This window comes from Dreissena polymorpha, chromosome 8 (assembly GCF_020536995.1).
Source record: "Dreissena polymorpha isolate Duluth1 chromosome 8, UMN_Dpol_1.0, whole genome shotgun sequence".
In the NCBI taxonomy this organism is placed as follows: domain Eukaryota; kingdom Metazoa; phylum Mollusca; class Bivalvia; order Myida; family Dreissenidae; genus Dreissena; species Dreissena polymorpha.
In genome coordinates, this window is record NC_068362.1 from 25,640,789 (window position 1) to 25,661,480 (window position 20,692).

The 20,692-nt window shown below is 36.6% G+C and overlaps 1 protein-coding gene and 3 long non-coding RNA genes across 4 annotated transcripts; all 4 read left to right on the forward strand.

Moving 5' to 3' along the window:
• Positions 1–1,352: 1,352 nt before the first annotated feature.
• LOC127842132 (uncharacterized) lies at positions 1,353–3,160 on the forward strand. The gene is made up of 4 exons (XR_008031493.1): positions 1,353–1,451; positions 1,575–1,820; positions 1,926–2,117; positions 2,385–3,160. It is a non-coding gene; the product is annotated as an uncharacterized LOC127842132 (long non-coding RNA).
• A 2,095-nt stretch (positions 3,161–5,255) lies between these two features.
• LOC127842118 (sushi, von Willebrand factor type A, EGF and pentraxin domain-containing protein 1-like) lies at positions 5,256–9,580 on the forward strand. The gene is made up of 9 exons (XM_052371463.1): positions 5,256–5,310; positions 5,570–5,743; positions 5,948–6,061; positions 6,148–6,261; positions 7,652–7,828; positions 7,965–8,078; positions 8,201–8,446; positions 8,552–8,743; positions 9,009–9,580. The coding sequence occupies exons 2-9, from the start codon at positions 5,581–5,583 to the stop codon at positions 9,206–9,208; spliced, it is 1,320 nt and encodes a 439-aa protein (XP_052227423.1). The 5' UTR covers positions 5,256–5,310; positions 5,570–5,580; the 3' UTR covers positions 9,209–9,580.
• Positions 9,581–14,848: 5,268 nt separating this feature from the next.
• LOC127842134 (uncharacterized) lies at positions 14,849–15,717 on the forward strand. Its single transcript, XR_008031495.1, has 3 exons — positions 14,849–14,949; positions 15,109–15,273; positions 15,540–15,717. It is a non-coding gene; the product is annotated as an uncharacterized LOC127842134 (long non-coding RNA).
• Positions 15,718–16,309: 592 nt separating this feature from the next.
• LOC127842135 (uncharacterized) lies at positions 16,310–18,329 on the forward strand. Its single transcript, XR_008031496.1, has 3 exons — positions 16,310–16,436; positions 16,606–16,779; positions 18,106–18,329. It is a non-coding gene; the product is annotated as an uncharacterized LOC127842135 (long non-coding RNA).
• Positions 18,330–20,692: the final 2,363 nt, after the last annotated feature.

The window sequence follows — 20,692 nt, forward strand, 5'->3', positions numbered from 1 at the left end:
AGAACCTTGAAACTTACACACATGGTAGCTATGAGCATATGTGCGACCCTGCACTATTTGGAATTTTGATCTGACCCCTGGGTCAAAAGTTATGGGGGTTGGGGTGGGACCGGGTCAGAGATTTTCACTCATTTTTTAGGTTATTTTACATTGACTTCTTCATTTCTACACCATTTTACTCCAAATTGATACTGAACCACTCTTATGCCAATACGATCAATGTCAACTATGCATGGCCGCATTACCAACCCTGGGGCGCCCCGCCCACATAGACCACACCCAACCAAAATTGCATTTTACTATAATTTCTTCATTTCTACACCGATTCACTTCAAATTGATACTGAACCATTCTTATGACAATACGGTCAATCTCAACTATGCATGGCCCCATTACCAACTCTGGGGTGCCCCGCCCACATAGGCCACACCCACCCAATATTGCCGTTTACTATAACTTCTTCATTTGTTTAGGTTATTTTACATTAACTTCTTCATTTCTACACGAATTACTTCAAATTGATACTGAACCTCTCTTATGACAATACGGTCGATCTCAACTATGCATTGCACCATTACTAACCTTGGGGTGTCCCGCCCACATAGACCACACCCACCCAAAATTGCCTTTAACTATAACTTCTTCATTTCTTCACCGATTCACTTCTTATTGATACTGAACTTCTCATATGGCAATACGGTCAATTTCATATGTGCATTGCCCAATTACCAACCCTGGGGCGCACCATCCACATAGTCCACACCCAAAATTGCCTTTTACTATAACTTCTTCATTTCTACACCGATTCACTTCTAATTGATACTGAACTTCTCTTATGACAATACAGTCAATCTCAACTATGCATGGCCCCATTACCAACCCTGGGGCGCCCCTGGGTCAAACATGAGGCGTGGGGATACGCGTCGGCCCCTGCCGCACCATTTCTAGTTAATATTATACTGCTTATATGCTGGGTCACATACATATACGTTAAAATAATGAATATTATAATTACTTTCTTGTAGCAATAGATTGTGGTGATCCGGGTTTAATTGTCAATGGTATCGTGACGGCTCCGGAAACAACCCTGGGAAATATAGCTACATATTCATGTAATGATGGTTACAATGCAACGATTGGGAACAAGGAGCGGATATGTAATACTGATGGAAAATGGAGTGGTCAACCTCTTGTTTGCAAATGTAAGTATCGTTTTGTTGTATAATTGTAGCATTCGATCGGTAAACTATTTTATTTAAAAGAAAACTTTATTTAATGCTTGAATAGTCTAAAAACATTGGGTATATGGTCACTTATTGTTTTTGTTTTTGTTGCATATGCTAGCAGCTGTAGTAGTTCACCGTGCATGAATAAGGCATCGTGCACAAATCTAACTGAAAACTTCGAATGCACATGTGTTCTTGGATGGGCGGGAAAAACCTGCAATGAAGGTACTATCACCATAAAAAAATTTGTTTACAATGTTTTTGTATTTTAAAAGATAAATAATATTGAGTCAAAATGCAAATCCAATATTGTTTAAAACAATTTACGATTTAATACGTGTGTTTCAGATAAACAACCACCAATTGCTTCGAACTGTTCTAATAATATTCGGGTGAACGCGACAGAAAGGTCTCAATTTGTCTATTAGACTGAACCAACATTCTTTGATCCTATGGGTTCAGAGTTGCATCTCGTCTCAAACTATGAGACACCTAGCCACACTTTCCCTTGGGGCGATTTCACGATCCATTACTCTGCCACCAAAATAAAGAACGCCTTAAGAACCGAGTGTGCATTTAATATCATAGTGAGACGTAAGTATACCTTAAGTTGCTTAATATTGTTTTGTGAAAGACGTTTCGCAAAACACAGCCGTAAGAAACATGACGTTGTTTAAACAAATGCGTTTGACTCTTCAGCAACACCATGCGATTTGCTGCCTGTACCAAAGCACGGAACTATTCTCTGCAATGACTGGAGTTCAGATTATGGTCAGTTTTGCGTGCTAGCCTGCCAGAGAACGTTCGCACCAAGTCTTCCGGGGAGATTGGGCACATGGGTGATCTGCGGAGATGACGGAAAATGGTCCTCTCAACCATCTGATTGCTCTTGTAAGTTGATTTGTTGAATTTTGCACTTTTGCCCTATGATCCTGCAGGCAGCACTATGTTATAAATTATTACTTCATTGTGTCGTCATTTTGCAGAAACAATACGACGATTAAAATTTATTTATTTTTCTTCTAAGCGTATTTGTTAAACTAGGCACGTATATCCTATGTTCCTGCAGGCAGCACTATGTATGATAAAATTATAACTTCCTTATGTCGTTATTTTGAAGAAACGAAAACGGCGCTTACAATTTCATTTTGATTTCAGTGCACTTGACAAATGAGACTAATATGTTGCTGTATCACCCCAACTATGCTGAGTTTATGTACGATCGATTCAATGACTATCCACGATTCAGGGAGATATATCTGAATCATATGATAAAACATAAGGATATTTCCCAATTCTGCAAAATATATCCTGGCTGCGACGGCAGTTCATCGGTACGGGTGTACAGTGACAGTTGAACACACCTGGATTTTTTCCGCCGTTCAAGCACAGACAGTATACATGACGTCTTATATAACCGTCATGATAGTATTATTGTTGTTCTTATGATAAAAAACCGGTTACTTTTTTTAGTAACGGTTAACCGGAAACTGTTTAAATCATGATTGATATTCTTAGTCGAAATTTTGACCAGTTTTTCGCTCTATCAGAATTCATTTTGTTATAATTAATTTACGTCATCAACGACAATAAACCTCTGATGCAAGTTTTCATGTACAAAGTGAATTACCGAAATAATTTTATTACAAAACAACACTTAAAAAGTTATTAAAATGATAAATTGAAGTTTTTTTATTAACTTGTTTTAGAGAACGACACTTTGCTACGTAAAAAACATGATTACCTGTTTTTAAGATTGTTATACTAATGAACATTATTATAATATGATGCTAATGACATATATATTAAATGTTCATTTCATTCCGAATGTATGCTACCTGTCACCAATGATGTTTTATTTGTTTAGGTGTACATCTCTTTCATTTTATATGCATTATTCGATTAATACTCCTCGGATCATTATGTTTATACTACGAAACGTAAATATAAAGTAACTTCGAGGTTTTTGTCCTTGATTAAAACTCATTCGTTCCGTCATTGTATGCATATTTGACATAAAAAGATCAGAAATAGGCTAAAGAAGCCCCCCCCCCCCCCCCCGCAAACCACACAATGACCTTGCCTTTCACCAGATTACGTAGACTCGAAACATTGTTTGCAGTAAGTAAATGTCAAACATAAGAATGAACAAAAACACAATAAATTAAATCATTCTAAAATTGATACGATGCAAAAATAAGGCCCCCCCCCCTAAATATTATGATATATGATAAGGAACATTTTTAATTTCTTATCCAAATGTTTTTACGCAGTATAATTTCATACAAAATAAAATATACATTTGCATATAGCTCAACATTCTTTGTACAAATTCTTCTTCTAATGTTCATTGTTAAAAGTATCTTAACTTAAAATTGTTAACAATGTCTTGGTGAATGCAAACTTTAAGTCAATGCAACCCGCACAGGTAAGATTAAGGTGAAACGAAAAAACCTGGATTATGTTACGATTGGAATCCCAACAGCTAACCAGCATTCCTCGATGGTGATGTGTTCATAAACACATTTGCCATAAAACAGAATATGAGAGTGTTGAGCGTATCCATTTAATGTTACGGTTGGATTCCCAACTGTATGTCATCTGAAAAACAACCCCCATAAAACATTATTTGGTAATAAATGAACCCATCCGTGCACAACAGAGCTATGAAGAAATCAATAAATAACCGGTTAACATATAACAATGACAGCATTTATGTATATTTAAAATAAGTTTACGACTCCGATATAAAGTCGTTTTGAACTTCCATATGTGTCTGTTCCATGAATCAATGAGAAGCTGTAGCGCTGTGGTTTGCTAAGTGTGCCTCAATCCCCGTGCAACAATCACTATGACTGGTGAAGTAAAACAGGGTTATGTGAGTCACTGATATAATAATATTCTTTGTTCATGCTGCTATTGCCACAAACAGTGAGGGAATTTCCAAAAGCAGCATTGAAGGGAAACATAAATAAATGCACACGTAAACAAGAAGAAATCACGTTCAGTGCACACAATGAACGCACTTGTGTTACATCGTTTGATAACAAGACATTATAGTCATGGTCACATTTTGTATGCACACACTCGAAGAGTATCCTACATTTCATGCATGCTCTAAAAACCTATTTTAAATAGAAAACAATCTGAAAAATATATTACAGCTGCAAAACTTTGGTGAAAAGTGAGCATAAGGGGTGGACTTTACTATCATATATAAGCATCCAAACGATCAAAGTTCTTTTTGCATGGTCCAAATTTATATATTTACACATTTTATAGTAGGTAAATTGTGGTTTAATTAAAATAACTATTGAAAACTTTCGATTCAATTATTTTGCACAGTAAAGCTTTGTTTGCAACCTGAATATCTCGCTCTCTTTTTTGACATCTTAGTAATCAGAAATATTTTAGAAAGAAGAAAATAGTCTAACTGTCCACCAATTTTGGTTGCCTGGTTTTGGTTTCATAAATACTGAATTTAAATTGCAAATTTTTCGTCGTCGACGCACAAAGAAATGAAATAAATTGTGTATTGTGATAAGAATAATAATATGCACGAAGTGAAACTTGAGGTTTCATTGCTATATTAAAATTGGAAACTTATCATCGTTTACACGCAAAGAAGTGAAATGTGATTCGAATAAGAGTATAAACGAAGTGAAACTTCAGGTACACCAGTTGAAGTGATTGCGTTGTTAAAATGTTACAAAATCTATGGCTCAGATTGGATATATCAAACCTTTCACAGTGTGGATATCGTCAGCTTGACATTTTATTACTAATTCAAAGTTATTCGTGTCACGCATGAATACAGAATCGTACGCTTTCATGAACACTAACATGACTCGTGCATCTTAAAGTAACTCTGCTGTCGAGATTATACTTCTTTGTTTATGAGCTTTGGACACATATTATACAAGTGTTTATATTTATCTCAAATAACAAACTGAAGCGATTAAAAAAATGTTTTGTTTAGATCATGCTATAATTTCACGTGTGATTCTTTTGGTTTATTGGGGAGAGCTTTGTACCGCATGTGGTCGAAGAAGTTCTCCGGACCCCCAACCCCCACCACCGCCACGTAAGTAGCTTAGCAATTCTGAGTAGTTACCGGTACTAAATAAATTATTATACGCACACGTAAATGTTGAAAATGTACTTCAATAAATAAATGACACAACAGTTGCAAAACACCGTTTATTTGTTCTTTATCTAAGCATGTTGCAACACACATCCTGCAAGTGTATATGACGCGTTTTTCCATGAGATGCCTATTACTTTTTCTATATATAACCATGTTTCCGCCTATTATTTTTTTCTATATATAACCATGTTTCTAGCCGACTGCGGTATGCCTGGTAATGTGCGTGGTGCATCGGTTAGCGTGACGTCAACTCTGCTTGGCGGAATCGCCACTTACACGTGTAACCTTGGTTACGGTTACACAGGTGGTGACCTCACACGCACGTGTCAGTCCTCGGCTCAATGGAGCGGAACCGAACCAGTTTGCGTTTGTAAGACAAATAAATATAGTCTGCTTTGTTTGTGTATATCTTTGAAGATCCTTTAACTTTTATCAGAGTATTATTTGGTATTTAGACTTAAAGTAGTATTTATAAGTCACCAGACAATTTAGTTACCAACATAGTATTTAGATAAGTATGTTTGGAATGTTCTTTGGTAATGCTTTGGTAATGCTGTCATTGTCTATACTACAGATATGAATTCGTGCAACAGCTTCCCTTGTAAGAATGGCGGCACATGTACAAACAAGCCCGAGAGTTATATGTGTTCTTGTCCTGATATCTGGAAAGGAACCAATTGCGAGCAAGGTAAATCATCTTAGTGGATCTAAGTATGAAATATTCTATTTTAGTCTTATTGTGAGCATTCTAAGTACATTTTACTGTCCCTTCAGAAGCTAACGTTTGCGCACGCAACCCCTGTGTCAACTATGTTCGATGCGAAGATGGTGGTACAATCTACACGTGCGTCTGCAAACCCGGATGGAGTGGCCAAACGTGTAATACACGTACGTGAGTTACGGATGATATGTATAGATATAAACGTATAAATAACATAAAAGAAGCGTCAACTAGCTAATCAACAAATCTTCGAAACACTAGTGAATGAATTTACCATTAGCGATATATTTTTGTACAATAGTATATTATACATTCATTTATATGCATTGTTATCCCCACGCTTTTTGAAAAGCGTGGGGATATTGTGGTTATCTCCGCCGTCTGTCCGTCCGTCCGTCTTTCCGTCCGTCCTGGCCACTATCTCCTCCTACACTATTAGCACAAGAACCTTGAAACGTACACACATGGTAACTATGAGCATATGTGCGACCTTGCACTATTTGGAATTTTGATCTGACCCCTGGGTCAAAAGTAATGGGGGTTGGGGTGGGACCGGGTTCGAGATTTTCACTCATTTTTTAGATTATTTTACATTAACTTCTTCATTTCTATACCAATTTACTTCAAATTGATACTGAACCACTCTTATGACAATACGATCAATGTCAACTATGCAAGGTCGCATTACCAACCCTGGGGCGCCCCGCCCACATAGACCACACCCAACAAAAATTGCATTTTACTATAATTTCTTCATTTCTACACCGATTTACTTCAAATTGATACTGAACCATTCTTATGACAATACGGTCAATCTCAACTATGCATGGCCCCATTACCAACCCTGGGGCGCCCCTTGGTCAAACATGAGGCGTGGGGATAAGCGTCGGCCCCTGCCGCACCATTTCTAGTTAATATTATACTGCTTATATGCTGGGTCACATACATAGGCCACACTCACCCAAAATTGCCGTTTACTATAACTTCTTCATTTGTTTAGGTTATTTTACATTAACTTCTTCATTTCTACACGAATTTACTTCAAATTGATACTGAACCTCTCTTATGACAATACGGTCGATCTCAACTATGCATTGCACCATTACTAACCCTGGGGCGTCCCGCCCACATAGACCACACCCACTAAAAATTGCCTTTTACTATAACTTCTTCATTTCTTCACCGATTCACTTCAAATTGATACTGAACTTTTCATATGGCAATACGGTCAATTTCATCTATGCATGGCCCCATTACCAACCCTGGGGCGCACCATCCACATAGACCACACCCACCCAAAATTGCCTTTTACTATAACTTCTTCATTTCTACACCGATTTACTTCTAATTGATACTGAACTTCTCTTATGACAATACAGTCAATCTCAACTATGCATGGCCCCATTACCAACCCTGGGGCGCCCCTGGGTCGAACATGTGGCGTGGGGATACGCGTCGGCCTCTGCCGCGCCATTTCTAGTGAATATTATACTGCTAATATGCTGGGTCACATACATATACGTTAAAATAATGAATATTATAATTACTTTCTTGTAGCAATAGATTGTGGTGATCCGGGTTTAATTGTCAATGGTATCGTGACGGCTCCGGAAACAACCCTGGGAAATGTAGCTACATATTCATGTAATGATGGTTATAATGCAACGATTGGGAACAAGGAGCGGATCTGTAATACTGATGGAAAATGGAGTGGTCAACCTCTTGTTTGCAAATGTAAGTATCGTTTTGTTGTATATTTGTAGCATTCGATCGGTAAACTATTTTATTTAAAAGAAAAACTTTATTTAATGCTTGAATAGTCCTAAAACACTGGGTATATGGTCACTTATTGTTTTTGTTTTTGTTGCAGATGCTAGCAGCTGTAGTAGTTCACCGTGTATGAATAAGGCATCGTGCACAAATCTAATTGAAAACTTCGAATGCACATGTGTTCTTGGATGGGCGGGAAAAACCTGCAATGAAGGTACTATCACCATAAAATTTTTAGTTTACAATGTTTTTGCATTTTAAAAGATTAAAAATATTGAGTCAAAATGCAAATCCAATATTGTAAAAACGATTCACGATTTAATACGTGTGTTTCAGATAAACAACCACCAATTGCTTCGAACTGTTCTAATAATATTCGGGTGAACGCGACAGAAAGGTCTCAATTTGTCTATTGGACTGAACCAACATTCTTTGATCCTATGGGTTCAGAGTTACATCTCGTCTCCAACTATGAGACACCTAGCCACACTTTCCCTTGGGGCGATTTCACGATCCATTACTCTGCCACCAAAATAAAGAACGCCTTAAGAACTGAGTGTGCATTTAATATCACAGTGAGACGTAAGTATACCTTAAGTTGCTTAATATTGTTTTGTGAAAGACGTTTCGCAAAACACAGCCGTAAGAAACATGACGTTGTTTAAACAAATGCGTTTGACTCTTCAGCAACACCATGCGATTTGCTGCCTGTACCAAAGCACGGAACTATTCTCTGCAATGACTGGAGTTCAGATTATGGTCAGTTTTGCGTGCTAGCCTGCCAGAGAACGTTCGCACCAAGTCTTCCGGGGAGATTGGGCACATGGGTGATCTGCGGAGATGACGGAAAATGGTCCTCTCAACCATCTGATTGCTCTTGTAAGTTGATTTATTGAATTTTGCACTTATACCCTATGATCCTGCAGGCAGCACTATATATGTTATAAATTATTACTTCATTGTGTCGTCATTTTGCGGAAACAATACGACGATTTAAAAAAAAATCTTCTAAGCGTATTTGTTGAACTAGGCACTTATATCCTATGTTCCTGCAGGCAGCACTATGTATGATAAAATTATTACTTCCTTATGTCGTTATTTTGAAGAAACGAAAACGGCGCTTACAATTTCATTTTGATTTCAGTGCACTTGACAAATGAGACTAATATGTTGCTGTATCACCCCAACTATGCTGAGTTTATGTACGAGCGAATTAATGACTATCCACGATTCAGGGACATCTATCTGAATCATATGATGAAACATGAGGATATTTCCCAATTCTGCAAAATATATCCTGGCTGCGAAGGAAGTTCATCGGTACGGGTGTACAGTGACAGTTGAACACACCTGGGTTTTTTCCGCCGTTCAAGCACAGACAGTTAACATGACGTCTTATGTAACCGTCATGATAGTATTATTGTTGTTCTTATGATAAAAAACCGGTTACACTTTTTAGTAATGGTTAACCGGAAACTGTTTAAATCATGATTGATATTCTTTGTCGAAATTTTGACCAGTTTTTCGCTCTATCAGATTTCATTTTGTTATAATTAATTTACGTCATCAACGACCATAAACCTCTGATGCAAGTTTTCATGTACAAAGTGAATTACTGAACTAATTTTATTACAAAACAACACTTAAAAAGTTATAAAAATGATAAATTGAAGTTTTTTTATTAACTTGTTTTAGAGAACGACGCTTTGCTACGTAAAAAACATGATTACCTGTTTTTAAGTATGTTATACTAATGAACATTATTAAAATATGATGCTAATGACATATATATTAAATGTTCATTTCATTCCGAATGTATGCTACCTGTCACCAATGATGTTTTATTTGTTTAGGTGTACATCTCTTTCATTTTATATGCATTATTCGATTAATACTCCTCGGATCATTATGTTTATACTACGAAACGTAAATATAAAGTAACTTCGAGGTTTTTGGCCTTGATTAAAACTCATTCGTTCCGTCATTGTATGCATATTTGACATTAAAAGATCAGAAATAGGCTAAAGAAGCCCCCCCCCCCCCCCCGCAGACCACACAATGACCTTGCCTTTTACCAGATTACGTAGACTCGAAACATTGTTTGCAGTAAGTAAATGTCAAACATAAGAATGAACAAAAACACAATAAATTAAATCATTATAAAATTGATATGATGCAAAAATAAGGCCCCCCCCCCCCTAAATATTATGATATATGATAAGGAACATTTTTAATTTCTTATCGAAATGTGTTTTCGCAGTTCAATTCCATACAAAATAAAATATACATTTGCATATAGCTCAACATTCTTTGTTCAAATTCTTCTTCGAATGTTCATTGTTCACAGTATCTTAACTTAAAATTGTTAACAATGGCTTGGTGAATGCAAACTTTAAGTCAATACAACCAGCACAGGTAAGATTTTTTAGGTGAAACGAAAAAACCTGGATTATGTTACGTTCGGAATCCCAACAGCTAACCAGCATTCCTCGATGGTGATGTGTTCATAAACATATTTGCCATAAAACAGAATATGAGAGTGTTGAGCGTATCCATATAATGTTACGATTAGATTCCCAACTGTATGTCGTCTGAAAAACAACCCCCATAAAACATTATATGGTAATAAATGAACCCATCCGTGCACAACAGAGTTATGAAGAAATCGATAAATAACAGGTGAACATATAACAATGACAGCATTTATGTATATTTAAAATAAGTTTACGACTCCGATATAAAGTCGTTTTGAACTTCCATATGTGTCTGTTCCATGAATCGATGAGAAGCTGTAGCGCTGTGGTTTGCTAATTGTGCCTCAGTCCCCGTGCAACAATCACTATGACTGGTGAAGTAAAACAGGGTTATGTGAGTCACTGATATAATAATATTCTTTGTTCATGCTGCTATTGCCACAAACAGTGAGGGAATTTCCAAAAGCAGCATTAAAGGGAAACATAAATAAATGCACACGTAAACAAGAAGAAATCACGTTCAGTGCACACAATTAACGCACTTGTGATACATCGTTTGATAACAAGACATTATAGTCATGGTCACATTTTGTATGCACACACTCGAAGAGTATCCTACATTTTATGCATGCTCTAAAAACCTATTTTAAATAGAAAACAATCTGAAAAATATATTACAGCTGCAAAACATTGGTGAAAAGGGAGCAAAAGGGGTGGAATTTACTATCATATATATGCATCCGAACGATCAAAGTTCTTATTTGCATGGTCCAAATTTATATATTTACACATTTTATAGTAGGTAACTTGTAGTTTAATTGAAATAACTATTGAAAACTTTCGATTCAATTGTTTTGCACAGTAAAGCGTTGTTTGCAATCTGAATATCTCGCTCTCTTTTTTTGACATCTTAGTAATCAGAAATATTTTAGAAAGAAGAAAATAGTCTAACTGTCCACCAATTTTGGTTGCCTGGTTTTGGTTTCATAAATACTGAATTTAAATTGCAAATTTTTCGTCGTCGACGCACAAAGAATTGAAATAAATTGTGTAATGTGGTAAGAATAATAATATACACGAAGTGAAACTTGAGGTTGCATTGCTATATTAAAATTGGAAACTTATCCTCGTTGACACGCAAAGAAGTGACATCAATTGTGTAATGTGGTACGAATTAGAGTATAAACGAAGTGAAACTTCAGGTACAGAAGCTGAAGTGATTGCGTTGTTAAAATGTTACAAAATGTATGGCTCAGATTGGATATATCAAACCTTTCACAGTGTGAATATCGTCAGCTTGACATTTTATTACTTAAACGTTTTCAAAGTTATTCGTGTCACGCATGAATACAGAATCGTACGCTTTCATGAACACTAACATGACTCGTGCATCTTAAAGTAACTCTGCTGTCGAGATTATACTTCTTTGTTTATGAGCTTTGGACACATATTATACAAGTGTTTATATTTATCTCAAATAACAAAACTGAAGCGATTAACAAATATTTTGTTTAGATCATGCTATAATTTCACGTGTGATTCTTTTGGTTCTTTCTGGAGAGCTTTGTACCGCATGTGGTCGAAGACGCCCTCCGCAAGTGCTTGATAAGGCGCCGCCCTTTCTGTCCGGCTGTCCAGGGAATCTGCATTACTTCACGGACCCCCTTAAGCTGTACTCCACCCATGTTGAATGGACGCAACCGACGGCATGGGACAACAGCGACGGCAGTGTTGGGTATTATTCTTGTGTGGTTGCGTTTAATTATATTGTGTTGTTATATCATAATGAAGATCTTAACATTCAATAAAACACAATCAATATTGAAAGAACAAAAATTCAGCAACGGCATTTGTATTGCTAGTGAATTTGCTCATGAGGGTCAATTAATTAATCACAAATGCATCGTTTTATCATTCATTTATTAACACAGCAACACAATTTTAATAGGCAAAACAAGTATGTCAATGGGTAGTGAATTGTTACAAATATTGGCACGTACACTCTAGTGCGCAACGCATCGAAGGAAACGGCTCAGGACAAGTGTTTTACGTCGGTTTGCATTCGATAAGGTACATGACAAAAGATAACACAGGAAACACGGCGACCTGTGGTTTACTGTTACGGTTGAGGGTAAGCGTTGTGGAAATTCAATACAGCATATTACGCAATAAGAATATTTATACTTATGCAAAATACCAACGAATGTCTGCGCATAATGGCCATTAAACTTTCGCACATGCTTAGCTGCATGTCATGCTGTTTTAATTGTCATCTGATCCTCATGTTTCCTCAGCTATTTGACATTGACAAGGACATATACAAGTATAAATTAAATTTCATATTATAACATTGCAAATGAATAGAAAATAAGGGAAATATACGAGCAAGACACTCATTGGTTTATGAAATAAATAAACACGTATACATGTAAGATATTCAAGAATAAGTCATCAAATTCATAACCGTTTCGAGCAAGTCTTCCATGCGTTTAATGCATTTTCAATCATAACACTAACTGAAATTATCATTAAGTAATTAACTGACTATCAAGTTATCATTTACTAGTATTATATATCCGCACAGGCAAGTCAGGGACGACATTTTCCGCTCTTATAATAGTTTTTCTTAAAAGAAAGTCTTCTTAGCTAAAGTCCAGCTTAGGTGGACAGTGTCGTCCCTGATTAGCCTGTGCGGACTGCACAGGCTAATCTGGGACGACACTTTACCAACATGCTTTAGACCCCATTTCCACAGAGCACGACTCATATGCATTCGTATATGTAGAAGGAATAGAACACTATGGAACCATAAGCAAAGCGTGAGGTGCAAAAGAAATGCTAACATTGTTGCTACCATTAAAAACCCATCACACTTCTCACATTACTAACGTATAGTTTATATCTATGTTCGGTTTCTATACTCTTAATCGTGTGCTATTCAAGATATAAGCCGTTCTCTGGGAAAAGGGGGTTAAATGCATGTGCGTAAAATGTCGTCCCAGATTAGCCTGTGCTCTCCGCACAGACTAATCAGAGACGACACTTTACGCCTGAACTGGATCTTTTATAAGAAGGGACTTCCTTTAAATAGATAATATCAAACAATCGGAAAGTGTCGTCCCTGATTAGCCTGTGCGGGCTGCACAGTAGCCTGTGCGGACTGCACGGGCTTATCTTGGACGACACTTTACGCACATGCATTAAACCCCATTTTCACAGAGCGCGGCCAAATTATTCAAGATGTTTTTCAGTCTATCAATTCTTACCCAACACATGTTTGTATCACACTAGAATAAAGCATAGTTTTAATTTCGGATTATCTCAAAGTTATTTATGTCAGTGTCAGCCAATTACAAGAATTGTAGAAATGCAAATATGGTAATAATAATAATATGAACGCCAATATGATTAGTACTAAATGCTTTTGTGTAATGAACTCATACATAATAAGTAGTTGCGATATACTTATTTCGTAATTTTATTTAGAACAAAAACAAGTACAAAAATGTTTAGGCATACTAGTATACGATACCTTTTCCGTTTGATTGCACAGTGAACCAAAAGAATGCACTTTCTGCATCTCCATTTCACGACACGTGTTCTACTGACATTGATAGCAGGATATTATTAAAGGCTTGAAAACTCAAAATCACAAACAGTCTGTATGTTTATCTTAGGTTTACTGTTTCAACGAAACTCTTCAAGCAAGAGAACGACGTTCAGTACCAACGACTCTGACGGGATCTGTGATTCTGACTGTGTCTGGCGAAGGTGAAAACAATCTTTCGCCTAGTGATGCCATTATGATGCAGAAACACATATATTGAAAAAGGGCTGAAAGCAACGCACGTCTCGAGATAGGTCACGGACAATACATGCAATTAACCTCTATGCATGTTTCTAATCCCGAAGTCACGTGCTCACTGGGATCGATTGCGGACAGTGTAATGCTTGCGTGTGGTAAGGAGAACGTTAGCTCCTCTACATAAGTCATTTCACCGATTAATAATTGCAACGTTTTTTGATCCGGAAATGACTCTTGTATTATAATAAAATGCCAGTGCGCCAATTGCACACATAATTGTTAATCTCTGCATAATATAACGTGTACGGACAGCTGTGCTCTTTGTCTTACGTCATGGTGTGTCTAACCCCTCATTTTTGCATGTATCTAAAAAAGCAACGATATAGTGAGCTGACATCAGATGTATACAGCATTTAGTCTCGCTGCCTGTAATGATTTATTTGAACAAACTTGATATAATTTTGACATAAGCAATAGCCGATAATTAAAAAGGACATATATGGCTTTAAATTTAATTCTGGACGCTGAGGCTACTGTTTTTACATTATATCAATCTGGTCTTAGGGAAATATCCAAGACAAATAATAAGTACTTATGTTGGATATACTTTGGTACATATTCATAAATAACAATATTGCCAACACTATTGTAGTCCATTGCTCGATCGGGACATACCATGACATCGACGCAGGTCAATGCAGACCATGCCCGAAGGGTCAGTACCAACCCATCTCAAGACAAACTACGTGTATTGAATGCCCTACACGTACGACCACACGGACAAATGGCTCTATTGACGCCGATCAGTGCGTTGGTAAGGAAATCTTATGTGTTATAGTAAAGTAATACTGTTACTTGTTTTTAAGTTATTTTTGTTTTGATCTGTTTACATGCATTTCAGTGACAATAGTAAAATAAAATAAAAAACAAAATGGTTAGTAAATATAATTTCTCAAATTATATAGAGGCGTGTACTCCTGGGTATGTTTCCCCAACCGGAACCATTCCTTGCTCTCCGTGTGATGTTGGCTCATATTCACCTCTGTACGGACGAACACAATGCATGTTGTGTACAGAGTCAAAAACCACGAGAGCTAATGTGGCGGCTACAGAAAGAGAAGAATGTTATGGTAAAATTGTTTATTTTTGATTATCGATTGTTTAGCGTTCATAACTACTTCACATTAGATATGCACTTGACATATTGAAACTAATGAAACTAATAATAAGCTTTATCTAGCTTATCTTGTACATATAATATAGCGTCTAATAATTCGAAATACTTGACATAATTGTGTCAAAAAGAGTTAAAGCCACAGTGAAGAACTGTTAGCGGATACAGCGCGTTTCTTTCCAAATCTACAGGACACTCAGTACTGCATACTGAACATTTCAGATTTTGACTTGGAGTTTTCAAGCGATATATATTCATACGGCAATGCCTCGGTGCGATTTACGCCCACTTCGAACTGTACGAACCTCTTACCGGACCTCTGGATGCATTGCAGCACATGTGACCGCATCTTAGAGATTACAGACGCGCACGGGCAACCAGTGTTTAGATTGGAAATTCGGAAGGGTTTTATTGATGTAACACTTCATGGGTATGTGTTCAAATGTTTGTACACGTTTTAGCGCTCGTCAAACGATTATCTTGAGAAATCATATAAATAATATTAATCATGCAATATATTATTGTCCATTAATATCTAAGGCGCAGAATTCTGTTTATAATTATTCAAATTAAATAGTATTAACGCTTTCATTACGTTTATAATTGCATAAATATGATGTTTTTTTATAGGCCAGGGTATGGAAAATGAATCAGACAACTATTGTTGAAAACGATTTCCTGAAAATGTTTGTTTGAAAACGGATTTTCCAGAAATTTAATCAAAGCTCCGCATGTTTTGCTTATGGTCTTCATTTAGAGCTTATTTGATTTACTTCATTTTTGAATACCTTAAATGTAAAATGAATAAATACCTGTAAAAATTTAGGACGGATTACTTTATTATATACCCATAAAAAACAAAAACAAAATTAGTATTAACAAAATGAAAAACCGGTTCAAGGCAGTGTGTCATTAATTACAATTTCAATCATATTTACAGATGTCAAACATCCGTAAAATCATTTGGTATTCTTGAAAACCTTCAATGGCACAACCTCGGCCTAAGTGTCACTAACAGTAACGTCACGGTGACTATTGATGATAAAGAGTTATATTCTCCCCACCCATGTACATTTGCTACATTGTTAGAACCGGAGGACTACGATTTGACTATTGGTGGTACGTAATTAAGAAAAGCAAGCATTTATACAAGGTTCAAAGGAAGTGTACTAAAAGAAAGTTAATCGTTCCGTCCCTTTGCTTGACAAAGATTTCTTCTTTTAAAAATGACAAGGTCTATTTTGTTATATTCAAACAGAACAGGTTGTTATTGATATATTTCTTCTAGGGTTATTATTCGTTGGGAGTTTGACAGCACTGAATCTCTGGGATGCAACTTCTAAAGATGTAGAGTTGTCTCCCGTAAAGAAATGTTCATATGATACACAAGGCACTCTGTTATCATGGAAAAAATTTGAAGAAGTGGATGGCCCCTTCGTTCGCAGCGTCAGTCAATGCGATGGTAAAATTGAAAACTTGAAGTTCTAAATACAATTATATCGTTTTTTATTTACAACAAACATAGAAAATACATGGTTGGTGCCGAGATGGAGAAAGTTTATCCGGTGAGGCTTAGAAAAAGAAAACAGGGCGAGCTTTAGCGAGCCCTATTTTTCTTTTTCGGGCCGAACCGGATAAACTTTCTCCATCTCGGCACCGGACATGTATTCTATATATCCAGCTTTATGCCGTTGACACATTTGATCAAAGACAAATTATTAATCGACATAACAATATAATTATTCTTGTAGGGCCTCCTTAATGTACACAACATTCCTTACGACCGAATAACTACCGATTGTGTCACGTAAAGAATAGTTTTATTTTAAACTGTTCCTTTTAATACTTTCCTTTTGAAAATATGAGAAGAAATAAAACACGAATCGAGAATGTGATATTTTTTTGGGTGACAAAAAAAAATTAATGCTGCCGTAAAAAAAAAACTGAATGTTATTTACCTTAGGCTAATGACAACTTTAATCCATTGCTTATAACAATAAATTAACAACGATATACATATTCATTTTCTGTTCTTCAATCCCTTTGTCGAAATCCATTTTCTGGTTTTCCGTCCCTATTATCGAAACGTATTTTAAACCACACAATTTGTATAGCGTTTGTATCGAATGCTAACCACTCTGACCACAAACCCGATTTACGAAATCGTAATCCTGCCGTAGCGAATTATTTTATTCCTATCGAAGTTAACAATTATGACTGGCAAACACACAATCAGAAATACGTTTATGATTCGTTCGATACTTTAAAATATATATTAAAAATTCAGTTAAAACCACCATGTCCAAACTGTTCTCCTTATAATCCTGAGAGAAACTAGATTATTAGTAGAGAGTATGTTTCGTCTGAGAAATGATGTCACACTATATACGTCATAAATTGCGTAATCAAGTAAATAAAAATGATAAATACGGAAAGCTGGTTCGGTTATATATTTTAAAGAAGAAAAAAAAGGATTATATATAATATAGCGACAACATGCATGATGCGTCCAAATAAATTTCAAAGGTCAGATATTAGAACATGTTAATCATCACAGCGTGCGTAGGAATACACTATTTCATGTTGACCGGAGATAGGACAATTTATTCGACCCTGCTTTATTTGGTCAATGTTTGCAACAGAGGCAAGATAAACTGATACATTTATCCGTATAGTTAAGCAATAACAGTGACATGTACAGTTGTTGTTATCTCTTGAGCTGGATAATGCAATTCAAACAATTGATTCGTATACAACCGTCCCGTCTTTATCTTCTTTCAATCAACAGATGTTGACAACTGTGCAAGTTCCCCTTGCCAGAATTGGGGTACATGTCTAGATGGACCCAACATCGTCACTTGCACGTGCATGACTGGTTTCACGGATGACAGGTGTAGCAGAATATGGATTGCGAGTGGAACTCGTGTCAGAACGGCGCCACGTGCATAGATGGAGTAGATTCCTTCACGTGTCAATGCACTTCAATGTTTAATGGCGTTTTTTGCGAAATTCAAATTGGTACGCCATTACAGGATGTAATTTGTGTATAAATGTGTAGCCTTAATTACAAACGGCCTTGTTTATGTTTGTTAAAATCATGCGATAACATGAAGATGTGTTTTTTAATAAATTAGAAATTATTTGAATTAATGCATTGAACTTTCGAAAACTATTGGCTTTCTGTACTTGCTTCACTTATTAACAGTTTACGGCGGTTGGACCTCCTGGGGATCATGGGGATCGTGCTCAGTCACGTGTGACTCTGGACAACAGATGCGAGCCAGGGAGTGCTCCGATCCGGCACCTGAAAATGGCGGGTCGAATTGTACAGGCAACGATACTGAGATTTAAACGTGTACTATGTCTGACCTTTGCGTCTATGGTAACTTATATTACCTTTACTAACATACATATCCTTTGTCCCATTAGAAATATTTTCCAATCCGTAAGTACATAGTCCAAAAGTTATAACATAATGTAAGTATATGTGTATGTTATGTGTTTTTAAAGAACACTTCCGCTCACTATTATCGTCCTTTAATACAGTTGCTTTATTTTAAAGAATGTGACGTCGATCCATCCGACCCTCTTCACGGGTCCATGAACTGCTCATGGACGGGGCAAGGTACTCGACAGTGTCTGCCGTTCTGTGATGAAGGCTATGCCTTCGACTCGGAACTGTTTTTAGACAACATCGTGTGCGGTCCAGACACAGGCTTTGAGTGGAATATCCGCAATAATCAAAACCCGAATGTGCAGGTTATATTACAGATCATAATTTTATAGATACATGAACATGCCCTTAATAACTAAATGAAGATGGACATTGAAAATGCGCTACTCAGTAGCACACGTCGATTGTTGATTTATCATATAAACATGTTTTGTCGACTGCATTAAGATGTTGCTGTTAATTCAGAGATCAAGCTCGCCGAAGGAAACACTCTGATTTACTCGGGTGAGTACGAAGACCTCACACCGGAAGTCTCGGTAAGCACCTTGACGAATGTGTCAACTGTTATACGGTCAACCGTTCAGGTTGTGGTGGACGGGTTACATTGCGTTCAGAACGGACAATGCAGTATGCGTTCACTGGAGGTGACCGGTATGATGGCTGGTATAAAAGAAAGTCGACGCCACGGAAACACTCAACTGGTTGGGTTCGAAGTTGAAATATCGTGCAAACCTGTAAAAGGTAAATGGAGAACAATTTACACATATACAATCAAAGTAAAATGAAAAGACGTTGTACATCAACTATGTTAGACGTGAAAGAATTATGAAATGTCTACTTTCTCCTTCCAACATATACATTCAATTTTTGGGTCGATGAATTCTATATTTTAGATCCTCGGTCGTGCTATGATAAACTCGAGGAGGCCTACTACACTATCCAGCGACTAGTGAACGAGAGTCGATTCTCCATACTGGTGGATCAACGCGATATGACATTGACTCCAACGGCACATCTGTTGATGGAGAGGTTTCATGCCCGCCAGAAACTGTGGAGATTGATTTCTTCTGTGGTAAGACAAAAATGTCAGTCATGGTTCATATTTCTTTAAAACAGTTCATTCAAGCAACACATAATACATCCTTAAATGAGTTATATAAACCTAAACGGGTTAAATAAAGTTTTGTTCTCAAACATCTTCAGTACAATGCGGCCCCGGAAGTTATCCGGTAGACTACTACTGTGAGCGCTGCCCACGTGGTACCTACAAAGATGACTTCAAGAGCCCAGAATGTAAGTCTTGTCCATCAGGCTGGACCACAAATGGACTGCAGACTCGTAACGCATCCTTGAGTAATGGTATGAACCAATTCATATTCCCTGATATATTTCGTAAAAAGTGAGGATTTCCAATACGTTATGAATATTTCTTGAAAACAAGCATTTAACAGATTATGTCTGATATATGTTTCAGTTCAACTATCAAGGCCCGAAGAACATGGTCAATGTAAAATTATTTTTCTAGTAGCAAATGCTGTATACAGTAGCGCGAACATAATAACAAGCATACTACTGATACAAACACACAACGCGGAAGGACTCATAAATGTCAAGGTTGGGCTATTATCATTATGCCTGTCGAATGTTAGGTTTTATTGATCAACACATTTAAAAATAAAAACATCTAGACAGAAACATATAAAATATTTACACCCAAATGGCCTTGATTACTTAATCACAATTTAATTGGATACTTTTTAAATAAGCTCCGAATAACGAATACAAATATTCATTTTATAAACAGTATGTCAGGTCCCGTTATTTCACAACCTTTGAAATTAAAAATGAAACAGAATAAAAGTCTAATGACAATTTCAAAAGGAAAGATAAAGGAAATATGTGTGTACCGTATATTCTAATT